The sequence below is a fragment of the Anser anser genome (genome assembly GCF_964211835.1).
Source record: "Anser anser genome assembly, chromosome: 8".
Classification (NCBI taxonomy): domain Eukaryota; kingdom Metazoa; phylum Chordata; class Aves; order Anseriformes; family Anatidae; genus Anser; species Anser anser.
This window is the reverse complement of record NC_139728.1, coordinates 8,317,050-8,334,113: the sequence shown is the minus strand read 5'-3', so window position 1 is coordinate 8,334,113 and position 17,064 is coordinate 8,317,050. Positions and strand designations below refer to the sequence as shown.

The following is a 17,064-nucleotide window of genomic DNA, read 5'->3' as shown; positions in this document are numbered from 1 at the left end:
ATCTTTCCTGTCTTCCCAGTAATGAAGCACATGGACTGCAGAAAGGAGCTGGGGTCCTGGCAGAGCAGCCAAATGCAAGTCAGCAACACATCAGGGCAGCAACTGCATCCTGGGCTGCATGACGGTCAGGGCCTGGAGCACAGGATGTGCAAGGAGAGACAGGAGGCAGAGGGAACGGGGTTTGTTCAGCCTGGAGAAGAGAAGGCTGAGGGGGTTCCAACTGCAATCCTCAGCTTCCTACCGGGGGCTTACAAGGAGATAGAGGCAGTCAGTCTCTTCTGACAGATGCACAGTGAAAGGGTAAGAGGCAGTAGCCACAAATTACTACAGGAAAAGTTCCAGCTGGCTACAAGGGAAAAACATTTCACAACGGCAGTGGTGTAGCCCTGGGACAAGTGCCTAGACAGCTGGTGGCATCTCTCCTTCAGGAGATACTGAAAACTCTGCTGGACATCGCCCTGAGCCACTTGAAATTAAACCTTCTTCAAGTAGGAGGTTGGACTGGACATCTCCAGAGATGCCTCACAACTTTAATTATTCTGCAACTCTGTGATTTCATGGAGCATCTAATAGCTGATGTCTCTGGGAGAAACTGGAAGCCTGTTCTATGTTCCTAGCAGTTCCAGGACAGTCACAGCAAGCAGCTGCCATGACTCACTCACTGGTCCTGTTCATTTAAACATCATTTGTCCAGAAAAAAAACTCACTTCTTTCTGAGCATAGTAAATTATTCCATGTGGAGTTGCATGTCACAGATTGTTTTTAATAATCTCAATACTTTTTTTTTTTTTAAGAGTAACACAGGCGTGTATATAAGCTACCTTATGCTATGAGGATAAGCTTGTCAGTCATCCTGCATCTGCCTGTAGTACTAAGAAAAACCAATATTTTTTTTGTTTTGGCAGCATTGTTTCCAGAACGTTTGCCTACAGGTCACTATTTTCTCCCAGGACAATCCTGCTTTCAAAGTTGCTGCAATACAAATGGAAGGTCCACAACTGTCTCACTTTCAATAGCAACATTTCAGGTATTTCTCCTCAATAAAAGGTCCCCTTTATGCTTCATTTTCCTTATTCTTCCTTGCCACTTCAAAACAGAGATCTTTTTAAACACTGTCACAGAGAATTCAGGAGAGAGAATTTTTATTTTCCTTAAGCTTTTCTCTCCAGCTTTTCCTGTCCTCCACGAAGATGGACAGGACAGGTATGCAGGAGAGGGCAGTCCCAAAACAATCCCCCTTTTACTTCCCCTTAAAGATTCAAATCTGTTAATCTGTTTAGGGAGGGACCCTGTTGAGTGAAGTAATGATTTTCTTTAGACTTATTGGTAGAAAGACCCCAGAAAAGAGTTGTTGTATAAGGGTTCCTATAAGTGTAGGTTGAATCATTAGTAGCAGCTAATTGCCAAGGTATGGAAATTAGGCCAATAAATGTAGCTAGTCCCTCACTTAAGAAACCTGACAATGTGAAAATTGGCATTTTTCACCGGCTGTTGGTGAGAAATGAAGTTACTAAGTAAAAAGCAAAAATAAAGCAGCTGTTTTGCCTTACCTGAGGCTGGTGTCTGTATAAGGCATGGCCATTAGCTGGGAATCTACCTTCTCACTGAGGGAGCTCTGAAAAAGAGGTAAAAAAAAAGATAAATGCAAAACAATAAACATCTTCTTGGTTTTGCACTACATAAAATATGAAGCACAGATGTAGCAGAGTGAATATGTAAGGAGGTACAGGGGTTAATTAGTGCCCCTGGACAATGAATGTACATTTTTTCACTGGTGACAAGTGACTAACTGAAAGGGTAACCAGTAATCAAGCTGGAATCAAAGAGAAAAACAAGTGTTTTAATACAGCCAAATTTAAAGTCACATGCTCAGACACAAATAATAGATGCAGGTACCATACACGGTAGTTGCATACATTCTTTTAGGTCATATTCACTTTGTATCTCTGCCAAAATGTATTATCCACAGCACACCTCTTGTGTTTGAGACACGAGAAAAACCTGAATTTCCCTTACCTTTGACATCTCACTGATGTCTTTTGGACATCGGTGAGAAGAAGTTTAATATTCAACAATTTTTCTCTAGAAGTGTGTTGTGTTGCCCACAGTGTAATGTTCCATTCCTTTTAAGGCTGTTACTATCTCTTTATCAAATGAATGACTTCAAAAACTCATGCTCTTAATTACATCCTCACTGTCGATAAGCCATATAGATGAAAGACATTTTTAAAAAGGGGAAATATGAACACAAATCTCGTAATTCTGTACTCTTACCAAAAACGTATCCTATTAGCAAGAAATGTTTCAACAATCAGCTGTGCCTCTTATCAGTGAGTCTGATCAATGTGCAGTAAGTTGCGTTTCTCCATCAACCGTTTAACCTTAAACAACCTTACAGAGAAGTCATATAAAAGGTTTAATTTTAGAGAACAACTAATATATTTTGAGGACTGCTAAAAAATAATTTGAGACCAAGAATGAAAAATTGTATTCCCAAAAAGAACTCTGGAAACATAATCATCAACCAGAAACAGCAATTTAAAATGCCAAGTGTTTGGTAACCCTAATTACAGGCACTCTTGCTACTCTGGTATATAATAACAAGCATAGACAAGTAACATAGAATATTTTTATGTTATCTGAAATTATCCTGTCATGATACTGACTCACCAGTATAAGCCTTCCTACCTGCGTAACCCGTGCTTTCTGCTGTTGGGTATTTGACAGCCTTCTAGACCTTGTTCTTTCCACTTCATGTCTATGGACCCATCCTCGAAGTTCATGATTTAGCCTAAAAGCAAACAAAAAACAAACACAACACAGCATGAACACGTTTCAAAGAACAGTGGCAATATTTTTAATTATAGAAAACACTTCAAACATGCTGCAGTTTAGTACTCTTTTACTTTACCATATCTTATTTTTTACACCAGAGCAGCAAAGTTAATTGAAAGATTAAATTTTAAGGGAATACATAAATAATAGGACAGAATAGAGTTGTTCAGCTGGAATGAACCCACAAAGATCATTGAGTCCAACTGGCTAAATATCCATATCCAAGTATATGAACTATGGATGTTTTAACACAAAGCAGATACAGTATTTTCTTTTGCCCAATTAACAGTAATTTTTAAATTACTAGGACTACTGAAATTTAAAAGAAAAAGATCATCAGTTCAAGACTAAATATTGGCTAAGAAAGCTAAAATACTGCAAATAAATTTGAGAGAAAGAATGGGCAACGCAGAATGGAGCTTATTTTAGTGATACACTTGTATCTTTGGAAAAAAACAGAGCTAAGTTTTTCCTAATAATGAATAAAGCAGCTCTGCAATGTCAAATTAAGTTTACTTGTCTTGGAAGTTGAAGTGTAGGAGATGATCTTTTACGTATTTCTGATGGAAGTGGCCTTGATTTCCATATTGTAAACATTTCCACATACGAAGTGATTTCTGTTTTAAGTCATTAAAAACCTCCAGGCAACCAGAAAGTTGTTATTCAGTTATTACTAAGTGACCAGTGAGGATACTGAGTGAAAATCATTAGAAAAAACATCAGAAGATTACAAAGATCAAAGTCAGTCTCATGTCTCCATGGTAGTAGATGCTGGACAGCACAGACACTTACAGAGGCAGCGGCCACAGACTGGGTGAATGCTACGAGCGGATATAACATCATCCAGAGCCATCTGTCCACTCGCCTAACACACAGTTTACATATGAACTCCTACTAAAAGCTTAAATGCTCAGAAAAGATTGCTTACTCACCTCAGTGACTCTGTCCGGTTGATCAGGGGCTGACAGGGTGGTGGTGGTGGTGAAATATACAATAGTGGTTCTTCTGATACTATCATCAGCGCTTTGTTATCAGACACAGAATGATCGTACCTGGGCAAAAGACAAAGAGACACCAACCTTTGACCAAACCCAGAAAATTAAGAATGACCACCAACAAACCCACAAAGGTTACAGCTGCTGCTATGAGACCTTCAAAACAGGTGAGTAACAATTTCTATCAAAAATCAGTGGTCCTAGGCAACTCCCCCAAAGGGTCTGGTAGCACTCAACACAGGGCAGACAGATGAGCATTAGTGGTTGCAAAATTTCTTCATGAATAGGCCAGATGTTGAAAGAAAATGCAGCCCATAAAATATTCCTCATAAGATGTAAACTGAGAGATCTCAGCAGAGACAACTTTCTCTTTCATTCCAGAGCTGTGAAGGATTTGCTATAGAAATACTAAATTTATTAGCCACTAAAACCATGTAGATACAAAGACCATGAACTATACAACAATGGAGCAGCCAGAAATTATATTACAACCAAGTGGCGAGGACTGTTTTCCCAAACATCTCCTAGAGTCTCCAGCAGCTAGCTCAGCTATGAGAAAAAGTGGGAAAGAGCATGCATTTCAATACACAAAGCACTTTCAGCAACAAAGCAAAGAATAATATTCCTTTCTCCTGGTTAACTGTATCACAGGCACTAGAACAGCCTCCTAAGAGAACCTCTCTACTACCATATCACATAAGTCACGGTCTGAAACGTGCCACATAGGACACAAAGCCCTCACCATGACTACAGCATTAAAGTGTTTGTGATTTATTGTCTTCTTTCCGCATGGCAAAATGTATTAAGACCTTCTGCACGTCTGTGCCTGGCTTTGTTCAACCAGCCAAAATACTCTACTGGAAAGGGACAATCTGATCGGATAAATCCTGTAAGGGGAAAACATGAGCTGGATTAGCCAGACTTCAGTCTGGAGACAATTATATATTCAATTACTTACGCACTGAATGCTAGAGATCGAGGAATCTTTAAAGCAACTATATGATGAAATAATGGGTAAGCATAAGGATGGGCTCAGAGATTTATAAAAAAAAAAGTGCAGTGCTTCTTAAGTTCAGAGTGTGCTCATAATTGTGAGCTTCCCTTATCTTCTCTTGAGCAACTAAGAAAATAAATATTGCAACTTGAAAAGTAAGGACAGATAGATAATTAAACAAATATCTCAATTATGCTAGGTAAAATAAAGATCAGGGAAAAAAAATCAAACAGATGAAGAGCTGAAGAAGGTCATAAAAATCTCCCTGACACACGCTTGCTTTTATATTCTCTTCTACCACTGTCAATACCATACAGCAAGGCAAAACTTGCCAGCTGTACGCCTCTACATACTGGGTAATCCTGTGGATAAAATGACATATTAATTTTAAAAGCAGCACGGTAAACTATTACATAACAAAAATAATAATAAAAAAAAAGTGATCATCAGCTTTCAAAACACTGTTTTTGTAAGCTCAATTGCTCTTTAAGAGCTGCAATAATACTGGACAAGAAGGTTACCAATTGGAAGGTCACTGAGAACTACAAGTACCATTGCCCTCTTCCACTTAAAACGTGTCAAAAGTTTTCATCTTACCTATTACTCTTCTCGGAAATTATGTCACCAGGTATTTTCTGCGCTGTGCTGGACTCCTGGCTAGCCGAGAACTCCAGAAGATTTCGGGTCCGGTGGTTGGAACTCACAGTGGAGTCAACTCCATTGGGATCTTTTTCGAATATACTGGAAACACAACAGACACAGCAAAACGTATCACTCACATACAAATGGTCTGCAAGACACTTCACCCTAAGGTGTTAAATACTCAGGTGGATAAATTTCTGGCTGCTGCTGTGTCACATAAATAAGGTTCATGTCACATCTAATGTAAAAACATGACATCTCTCATCATTATATTACTGTCAGTCAAAGCACTACGAGAGAAAAAATCAATTCTATCACTTTTACTCGTTTGAAGGATTTTGATGCTCTGTATTTCTTGTTGCATCATAAACTTCACCTGACGAAACTGAAATCAATCTGTAACATAGACCTGCAGGCATAAGAAAATAACTTATATTCAAATCCAAGTACCTCTATACTTCCACTTACATCGTCCTCAAAGCTAATTGACAAAGTTTATATGAATACAATAAGTAAAGAAAATTTAGCTCCCTAATTCTGTGCAGCTGCAGGCTTGGAGTATTATGCCAGACATTTAACAAAAGTGTTCACAACTTATACATGTTCAGTACTACATGGATTTAGAGACACCGGTAGGGCTGACAACCCCACCTCCGTAGCGGCAGCAGGGCACGGTCCCAATACCCTGCCTTCCTGCTCTGCACTTGCACTGGCCGGAGGATCTTCCCCCGGGGCCTGCTCAGCCACCCAGGCAGTGTACGAACATCTGTGCTGCTCTCGAGGCAAAGCAGGGCAGCATTTCACACGAGCTGGAAAAATGACCCGACGACTGCTATATGAGATCGACCGCATCCCGGTTCAGAAGGGCGATTTGCAAGCGAGAAGTCCTGAAAGCACGAAAGCAACACCTCAACATGCCCTTCCCAGAAACTAGCTTTACTTTTCTGTAAACGTGGTTGCTTCCTGAAATACACATCAAAATCGAGTCCTAACGTTCCTGGTTGACAACAGCAGAGCATCGCCAGCAGCAACACAGCAAAAATGCAAAAATACAAGACCCCAGCGTGCTGAGGAGATCTTTGCCACGCACGTTGACCACTGCTCACAGAGCACATTTTAATTCATGCCCATCTCTCTTGTGCAGCAGAGCATAAACTCTGCAGGGGAAGACCTCATTTTCCTATTTGTTACGTGGCGTCATGTTGCAGCAGACAATGAACGCAAATGTAATACCAGAGGAAGACAAGAACCAGCAAGGACGGAGGTTAAACACTCCACGACTAAGACGAAGGCACGCAGACATAGTTGCCTAGCAATCCCCTCTCTTTGCCAATGTATCTGTGCTCCTGCTAACAGCAGCTCAAGTCTCCTGGTAAGTAATTTTGTCACGTCCTGCAGAACCGCGGGAGCCAGGGCAATCAGACAGAGGCCGACGTCGCTCGGACTGCCTCGTGTCCTTCGGGTTCCCAGGCAGCAGCACAGAGCCTGGGCAGCAGAAGCCCACAAGCCGTTTTCACTAAAGCAACAGCGGGCAGAAAAATACTTACAGATAGTTTCTTACTGCAGATGCACACTAGCATCCAGAAGGCTCACTGCTTCTGCTGCGGAGAATGGAAAGCTGGGTGGACGGCTTACTGACAGCCTTAGAGACAAGGCAACACCAAGCTGTCTGATTTTACAGTACCAATCTCCACTATCTGCTATTTCTGAGATCTTGTTTCTTCTCTTCTGACTAAAGCATTGGCACAGCTGGCAGCAACTCAAGGCAGAACCAGACCTCAGGATTAAAGGTGGTGCTTAAACAGATGCCACGCATCCCTGCTGAAAGTCACTCATCTGTGGAACGCTTTTCAGGCCCCTACTCTCCCGTATTTGGAGCCCCGACAGCTGGAAGTTTACAGGATTTTATTCATGAAACCAAAAATACTCATCACAGGAGATCTGAAAGTTTTACCATTCTCTTGCAATCTGTTTCTCCACAGCCCAAAGTGAATTAGCCACCCGCTGCTGGTGGACCTCCTGGGTCCGGCATTTTCTCCTGTCCTCCTTCCCCCCTTCCCTGTTCAAACTGACGTTTTGAACTAGAGAAACTTTCCATATAATTCTTTAGTTCGAGCTTGTTAAAAACCTAACCAGAAGTCTCGCAGCAAATCTGCATTTTTCTGTGATGTTTTTTTCTTCTTTACTTGCAGGATAGGTGTGCAAAGGCAACTCTTATCATTTCAGGTCCGAGCGTGGGGAGGTGACAAGCCTGAAGCGAGGCACCATGTGTAACGTGCTCAACCCAAACTCTGAACAAAAGTAGAGAAATCAAAACCAAGTCCATCAAGAAAAAAGACATGCACCGCTGTGCAATCACAGCTAATCTTCAGTTTCTGTAATTTAGTTGTTTTAGCTGTACAGCCACTCAAAACCACACCCACCTCATTTCATTTTATCAACTTTAGTATAGAGAAAATGTCTATTTTTACTCTTCTTATACTTGAAACACGCTAAGCTTTTCCTCAAAATTAAAATTTCACTTTTGGCATCAGCTAAGTATGGGATGTTTTGGCCCAAAAGACGATTTCTTCAGCAGCAAGAGATAAAGAAGCAGATGAACGGAATATACTTTGCAGTCCCTACAGGCATGAACCATGGCTCCCAGTTCTGAGAACATACACAGAAAAACCTGAGGGCAAAATACGGTATTATTTATAGTACTTACTGCAGTGCCCTTTCCTTTACCAGGATTGTTATTTCTCCCCCTAAAAGGACTCTTTTGAAGCAGAACCTGCAGCAATTTCTGCTTTATGCTACATGGACTACACTTACTTCCCCTATTGCAATTCATTTTTGTAGGACGATGACCAAAAGTACCTTTCCCAAAATCTCAAATATGACTAAAGAAAAAAAAAAGTAATCGACCTTCCTTGCTCCTTTGGTTTGTGGTAATGATGCAATCACAAAAGAATTTTCATTTCTTATAGGAAACTCCCACTGCAACTCAAAATACAGCCCATCTTCCACTTTTCTGTTGTTGTTTCCCAACAACATGAGGCTGAAGCTGAAGTCAATGTTGAGCATTTAAAAGGATGCCGAAGAGAATAGGAACACAGAACAGGAAAGGATCCCCCCCTTAAGAGGGAAAAAGCTTCTGAAGATAACTATTGATATCTTAGCTGAAAATGCTGCTTAAGAAAATGTTTTACTATGACAGAACGTCAAAGCAAGGAATTTTTGTGGTTTTTTTTCATTATTTTGGTCCACAAGATGAGCATTTTGGAAAGAAAAAGCACGTTGGCATATCTGCCGTAAGAAATTTTTAGTATTTGTAGGAATGAGTCGCTGCCCCACATTAGAAATCAAGAAAGATCAAGGCTGAGAAATGGCTTCATTGGCCAAGATTACGAGCTAGATGTTGGGAACTGTGATCTTTTCTGTTTGGCCACACTTACATACCTGGAGTCCCTCTCAAAGCTTTGTAGCCTTCATCTGAGCATTCCAGATAGCACGGGCATTACAGGGTTTTCACACAGCCACAAACACTCTGTCTAAGCTGGCTGAGCTATCACTTCATTTAAGATGCAAAACCAGATCCAAGGGAAAAAAAGAAAGAACCACTAACTACTTCATGCAGATGGCTGTTCAGAAGTGTAGATTTGATTATAGGAGGGAAAGAAAAGAAACGCTCCTGTCACGGTTTCTCCAGAAATTCAACGGCACCTGATATTTTAGCTGTATTTTTACTCCTTTGGTTTGAATGTCAGTTTGATAAACGTGAAAGAAAGCCTTGCCAAGAGCCTGAACTAAACTTCATTTGTAATTCTGGCTGAACAAACCCTATGCACTTCAAGTTTTGAATACTGAAATGTAAGTTGCACAGCAATTTCTAGATGAAAGCCAATAGTAACACCATAACAAAGAGTCTTCTGGGGACAGAATTATCTCTGAGCTGGGATTTTTCCAACAGGCTAAAGTTGGCAGTGCTAGGAGCCTCCAACCGAAGACGTTGTCATTTTCCTAACTGGTTCCAGACAAGGCTGTGACAACTCCAAACGCTCTCTGGAAAGTTTTCTCACTTATATTCAAGGAGGGCACCAGCTGCCCAGCTGCCCCAAAGAAGCAGCAAGACATTACCCACTCCTCCGGTCTGCTCCTGAGCCACCCTCTGAGCGCTGGTCTGGCAAGAGGAGCCCGGCCTCTCTGCTCTGCAGGGAAGGACGAGGAAAGTCACTGAAGTTGGAGGGACAGTCTGTGTGTTTTGTTTTGCCTTCTTTAAAAAACAATTTATTTTAATAAAGCTGTTAAAAAAGAAAGGAAGAAAGCAAATACGGACACCAAGAGCATTTAATTTTGCTTAGAAAATTATATACAATGATTTCAAAGTGGGCTGGCACTTATTGCCAATGCTTGGGCAGGCCTGATAGAAGCAGCCTCAACTGCAAAGTTCATCAAGAGCAAAACTTGTGCATATTTCACTCCTAGCCCCAGCAGATGAACTGATGGAGAAAGGGGGAAGCTATCAGTGCGTGTTATCTGGCATTCTGCGCAGGCTCTGCGACTGCACCAGCAGGACAAGGTAAACAAGTGAGCACAGCCAGCTCGAGGCACGACCGCCAGGATGAACATGTGGCTGTGATCAGCAGGAGGAGGAGGAAGGAATCGCTTCCTGCTCCTGCAGTTGTAGTTTGTAAGAAAATCAAGAGTATTCAATGTTAGTCAAGCTACAAACACATCAAGAGAGATTCTGAAATTTCTGGACCCTAAACTCACGTCCAAATACTCAGCTCGTCTTTTTGCTCTTTATATTACAACACAAGAGCAAAGGTGTCACTTAACTTTTACATTTTCTAGCTTTGGGCCACCTTCTACTCAAATGAACACTCAGCTCAGCACTGAAACTTACATTTTCACTGTCACAAATACTGAAAAAGGTTTCCCCCATTGAAGCATTAAAGCCACAAATGTCTTCCTGGGCTTCTGCCGTTTCTCCTAAAACACTCAGAGAACTCCGTATTTCCTTGGGAGCCAGAAGGCGCTGGCTAGCACGGCACTGTTGCATGCCTTTTGCACTCATCTAACAGTTTTCACATTTCATCAGTTCCTCTCTGCTTTTACACAGAAATTAATAGCCCTTTGACTATCAACATTTGTACGACTGATTGTTTGTTAGCGTACTCCAGGCACACACCCCTTTTAAGCCCACTATCCTCCTGAAGACAGGCGGAAGGCCACTGAGGCTCACAAGAAGCAGAGAAACAATTTTTTTCTGTCCTTCACTGAGCGGAAAGAAGCCCAGGATCGGATGAACCGAGAGCAGGAAACTCAACCTGTTGTACAGCTCATAATTTGGGTGATTCTGTTCTCAGAACGTCTCTTAGGGGTGCTTCAGTAGCCAGTGCAAGGCTAGACACCGCCACCCAGCCTGCAGCTGAAGGAGATCGCAGGCCACAGGTGTGATGTGCAATGCTCACCGATCAGCACCGCTCCCTGATCAGGCACCAGCTCAGCTGGAAGGCAGCGAGGGCCAAGCAAGGTGCCTGGCTGGGGAGCTCCCCTCCGTTCCTCTAAAAGCAATGGTTTCAACTAACCTGCTGGCCTTCGTGCTGGGACGGAAGGGGCATGCACACAGCTGGGAAGAACTGTTAGGGCAACAGAAGCAAACGAACAACAAAAAAAAATGTCCTCTTTCAGCTGCTAGCCATTGCTTTTCATTTTAAGCAGGCAACAGACGCATGGCTTTAGTCTGCTTTGTGCCCACATTTGGGTGTTATAAAGCATCCCACAACGCAGCTTGATCTGGCAGTGGGGTTCGGGTGCTGTGGCAGCAGAGGGGTGAGATCCAGACCATCCCGAGACCTTGGCGCAGGGCTGGCTTCCCGGGGTGCAATCTGCACGGACAGGCCCACAGCTCCCACAGCTCCCAGCAGCACCAGACACTCCAGTAACAAGGCTAGCTCCTTTGCCCACACAGCCAGTGCTTTCTTTAAGGGAACTACCAAATGCTTTCTCTGACTTTCCAATATCCCATCGCTGAGGTATGCAGCAGCTCCCCAGGCTCCTGCTCGCTGTAAGACGTGTCTGTTTCTTTAATCAGGCAGCCCAGTGCTAAGGCTCAAACAATAGCAAACTTGCACAAAAACACTACTGAAGGCACCACACCTCAGAGTAACCCTGCTCTCCCACACATTAACTCGAGATTGCTCGGCTCAAGTAAAGGCTCTAAGCCCCACAGACACCAAAACAGGTCTGCTCAATGGATGGCAGCTTTGGCAGCCCAAATAACGCGGCTTTGATAGCTCAGCAGGCTACACTCATGAGACTAACAGCCTGCGGACTAGGCAGGACAGTAATCTGGGCAGTGGTGAAAGACTTGTGTTTTGCTTACTTCATGCTTACAAGAAGCAGGCTGGGGTAGCATGCAAATGAACTGCCCTGGGGTAGTTTCCTCATTGTTCGTAAAAGAGGATCAACCTTACCACTTCTGCTTTTCTCCTAATGTTTGTGCTACCAGTCGAAGAAATGAGACACACCCTTACGTCTTTCAAGAGTCAAAAATTGCTGCTTCTCCATATGCCGTACCCTGCAACAACAGCAGACAAATCACAGTTTCCAGCTACACAGGCTGGTGTCTTGATTTGCAGGTTGCTCAGTGGATCTAAACTTTAAATAGATTATTCAGTGTCCACGACAGTCCTGGAAAGGAGAGGAAAACCCATCTGGACACTCCAGAGAGGAGCTGCAATGAAATCTCTATGAAAGGCCAGCAAATTCCAGCACAGCTGCTGTAGGTCAACAGGACACAAGAGATTTTGAAGCAGCAGCTTTCCTTAGTTCCATCAGTCACCACCTCAGTCATCTTCCATCACAAACACAGAATTTTTGGTTACATCATCAAGTCCATTTTCCTGTTTGAAAGGGATTCCAGCCACATAGACATGGCCAACTTGTAAGGAGAAAAAAACAATAAAAAAACTAAAAAATACAATAAACCTACACCAACTTCTAGACACTCACTGTTCCAACATCTTCACAGATCTGTCTTTCCCCTCTCCAACTTCGTGTTTGGTTTTGTTTTCTGTCCACTAAATATCTGAAATAGTAGATGAGACACATTCTGGCTGACTGGCTATCTTTATAAATATTTAAAAACTCTTGTTAGATGATGATCATGTAAGCTTGAGCAGACCGACCAGGCCAAAAAAAAGTACCTAGCCAAATGTTTTTTGTAGCCCAAAAAAATAATGCTAGGGCCTCTAGCAAGCATCTGGCTTATTTGCTTTGCTGCTACTGCCCCAAGAAGTACGAATACAGAAGTACAAACACAAAACACAGATACATCCTCTGTGATCTCTCTCCCTTTCCTACTTCTTATACATTTCTTTTATTCCTACCACATAAACAAACAAACAAATAAATGAGCAAGCAGGCCAGTTGTCTGCCACCTCTAGCAACTCATTGGTTGGTTCCCTGCAAATACATTATTATCGCACGTAGAACCTGCATTTAAAAATGCACAAGATAATTTATGTTCAAATGGGAACAGGGAGAAGAAATAAAAGAAAAAGGTTCCCAAAATAAATACAGGAGTTCTTTAGCACGCATGCTTCGTTTCCATTTGTTTCAGCATTGTTTGTGTTTGTTTTTCAGATCTGGTTAGTACCCAGGCATGGTCTAACACAAATACAGAAATTTAAAAGGAAAAAAAAAGCAACCTGGGAATTGTAACAGTCCAGAAATCTTCAGATTTCATATTGTAAGCGATACAAAAATGCACAGCTAATTAGACACGTCTTAATGCCAGAAGTCAGCACTCTGAGCGGTGCCATGCCAGCTGAGAACCTGACAGCACTGACGGATGCACGCTCTCACAGAGGGCAAGCACGAAGGCAGGAGACTGCCTCTCACAGATACCTGCCTCCAGATGTTGTGGTTCCAGCTCCCAGCCCTGCCGCATGCCAAAGTCTGTGCTCGCACTGCCTTTTGTGCAAACACTGCGCGTTGCCAATTCCTGCCTTGCACCTCGTGGTATGTAAGACTAAGGCAAGAGGGTGACCTCTTCAAGGAATGAAATGAGAACTGCACCCTTTTCCCTTCATACACATCACCAATCATTCTTAAGTAAAAATAAAGGGAAATTTTTATGTATGTTATACTCAGATCTAAATAATTCACAAAGATTAGAGAATAGTTCATTGACACACAGACGAGAAATTCCTGGACACCTTTCACCTAGTATAAAGCAAATACGTTAAAGAGAAGCTTACGCTAACTGAATTCCCATTGAATTACTTTTGCTTTTAATAATTGAAAGTTTCGGTTTCTATACAAATATCCAATATAAACAATCCTAAAATAGTTTAGTAGCACAGTGCGCTGTAATGCAGAGCTCCAGTTAACTCTGTACACGCCACTCTGACGAGCAGGAAGCATTCCATTCACATTTACACCGAACTTACTTTACATTCTTTCACCAGAGATATCATGGTGCCAGTTCCTAGGCTGCAGGTCGTTCTGGAAATCTTGTCATCAGTTACACGAACTGGACTCGACTCTCCCTCCAATATTCTCTAACAGGTTTCTCGGTCTGATAAGCTGGCTTCCCTACCAGACTTTCAGCACCACTCCTATATTCACTGGCTCAATGGTACAGATTATCCACACACATAATGTGTTTGTCAGGAGGCAAAATTCTGTGCCAGCAGAATAATTTTATCCACTAAACATGTTTGCCAAGGGCTGCCACATCCTGGACTGCTTCCCATAAGCTGAAAATAGCAGAACAGTCCTCCACGAAGAGGACTCCAGAGTCCTCCACGAAGCATCACAAACACCTCACCTTTGACAAACACAAAATGTGGCCACGCAGCTCTGTAGGAAAGGAGGAGTACCTGGGGACTGCTGCTGCTGGCCTCTGTAAGCCAGGGAGGGTTTGCAGGACTGCTGGGCCTGCTTCAGATCCCCAGCCCCAACCATCCTAGCCACTTCCCTGGCTTCTCTGATTTGACAGAAATAGACAGCTAAGTAGAAAACCTATATATCTCTTCCTTTGTTTTACCTCTAGCCTTCAAAGAATCCTATCACTTCTGATTAGAAAGCTGAGAAGCATCTTACAATAAAGCCAACTAAGGGAACTGCAAAATCTGCTACAGAATTTAGGGGGTGAAATTCCCACATTTCTGCTTTGTTTGGATGTCATTCCCTCTTTGCAACGGTTCATTGGTTTTAAATAACACAATATTCACTGCTAGTATGTTTGAATCAAAACATTTTGTGCCTGAATGCTGTCATGCCTCCATACAGGTTTGCAAATGATTTCCTACACAGAGGAAATGGCAACACTACCACAAGGTTTCAAATCAGATTTATCTCCAGTTGGCCACTGCTTGGAAATTACATCTTCCACAGTTTGCCCACTCGGGGAATTTTTCTTTCAATGAACTGTAAGTTCACATGGACGTTATCACAAGAATTTTGTACTTTTGTAAGAAGTTACAGAGTGAAAAACATCACTTGCATTGGAAGCTTCTGTTGTTAAGGTCTAAGCAGAACAGCAGTCATGGCTATCGCATCCATGGAGCCACCAGTCAGTAACACCTCTGTGCGGGTAAGGAAATGTATATGGGAGGAGGGAACTCTGAAGTAATTTGTATATCCCACGTTCAGGGCCTTCCAAAGGGCGTTGCACAATCAACATTCACACCACGTTAATACAGTCTACTATTTTAACTGCAGGGTAAGCATTCATGCTGCTAGGGAAAAAAAAAAGCAGAAAGATAAGAGTAATTCCTTGCTAATATGCATTTCTCCTCACTGTCTAAATCCAGTCCTGACACAGACCACCAAGTTAAGGCTCAGTGATTACACTGGCATGCTCGGCTATTACACTGGCCAGGAACAGCCAGACATTCTAGAATTTCTTTTTGCTTTATCTAATTTACTAAACATCCAACGGGTCAAAAAATTAACCTTGTCACATTTCTGTAGTTCCCGGTTGTTGCATAGATATGAACACAAACCGACCTCTCAGTCTACTCAGAGAGCAGTTTCGTGCTATCAAGCTCAACCCCTTACTCACTGCTGGGGGTAGAGGAGCTGACACAAACTTCAGAGCACTGCAGTAAGTCTTCCCACTCTCATCTTCTGTCCTGTTTCCAGGTCTCTCAAAACTAAGAGAGCTTCAAGCATTCCAACTCAAGTTAAAAATTCCAGTACAAATGCTAAATGCACTAAGACACTGCACTATATTTTACTGCCTGATAGAAAGGAAACAGTATTTGCAATAAATGCGAATACTTCAAAAGTAATTTCACCTTTATCAAATTTACTAGCATTATTAAAAATACAAACGCCAACATTTTACAAGTTTATCAGAGACGGAAACAAAGTCTTCCTCCAGATTTATCTCATCCTATTCCTTTAGTCTGACAGGGCTTTTAAAGACAAATGGAGACATTGCTGATTGGGAATCTACTGAAATATCCTCCCCTTTTGGAAAAGTGAACAGTTTCATACAAAAGATCCTTATGTTCCAAAGACAGGTTAAATAGACAGGTAAATGCAACAAATCATTATCAACGTAATAATTACAACATTAACCCTTTTTAATCTCCTCTCTTCTGTGGATTTCTTTATGAAATGAATGGGCAGTAACGCAGCATTTTTCTTCCTGCTCCCTAGTTCTTCTGTTCCACTGACACAGTTCAAATGAGAGACTTTTGATTACCACTTCAACTAACCCAGCAGACTTCCTAGCTTAAAAATAACAATAACTCATTAAAGGAATATTTGGCAGATCCTCCGTCAACTCAGAGACAAAAACAACAACGGCTCTTCAGCATCTCATTTTAACAGACACTGGAATTAGAAAAGCCCAACATTTGATTTATATACTCATGACTCTAGCTGTTCTCTAATGACAGGTATGCATAAATGAAAGTGGAAATAAATCTGCATAGTTTGAAAGTTTACAACACAATACACAAGACAAAACAAACAAAAAAATGAATTATAAGGACAGAAATAGCTTTTTCTGACTTTTTTTCTGAAAGGTTTCTAAACACAGGTCTTCAATCCCCTCAGGTATAAATGAAGCAAGCTGCTACACTCTGCATTGGTTAACAAAATGCCAAAGCCAAGAGAAATGAGAAGTACAAGATGCAGCTCTTGTTGCCAGAATGATTTCAAAAGAGGAACCATTACACAGATTAGTCTGCCCCTGTGAAGGAGAAGCATAAAGGACAGAAGACAGATTTCAGGCTCAAGGCTTAAAACACAACATAGCCTATACCAAAAATTCAAACAAAAATCACCTGGCAGCAAACTTACTACTGATTACAATCAGGAGCAAGTGTACGGGGGTAAGGCAAAGAGGAATTCTCAAGTATCTTACCTCAGTGGACCATAATTCAACATTATGAAAGCCAATATCACCATCACACACAGGGTTCTTCTCTTAGGAGATGATACTTTGAGCTTCTGGTTCTAGACAGTAACAAACAGAGAATATGTGAAGTAAAAAATGGCACAGACTGTTATGACAGAAGCTAAATGAACGAGATTATGCTTATTTTTTAGATTTACATTTGTCTATTTATGTATGAATATACTCCGGAA

At 41.8% G+C, this 17,064-nt stretch overlaps 1 protein-coding gene across 2 annotated transcripts in view; it reads right to left on the bottom strand.

Moving 5' to 3' along the window:
* ATF6 (activating transcription factor 6) overlaps positions 1-17,064 on the bottom strand; it is a 78,527-nt gene that overhangs the window by 49,665 nt on the left and 11,798 nt on the right. For both annotated transcript variants that reach the window (XM_083846837.1, XM_083846838.1), the window contains exons 9-13: positions 16,841-16,932; positions 5,422-5,565; positions 3,768-3,887; positions 2,689-2,791; positions 1,551-1,615 (exon numbers count right to left, since the gene is read on the bottom strand). In XM_083846837.1, the coding sequence (XP_083702963.1) occupies positions 1,551-1,615; positions 2,689-2,791; positions 3,768-3,887; positions 5,422-5,565; positions 16,841-16,932 (524 nt within the window). The remainder of the gene's footprint in view (positions 1-1,550; positions 1,616-2,688; positions 2,792-3,767; positions 3,888-5,421; positions 5,566-16,840; positions 16,933-17,064) is intronic.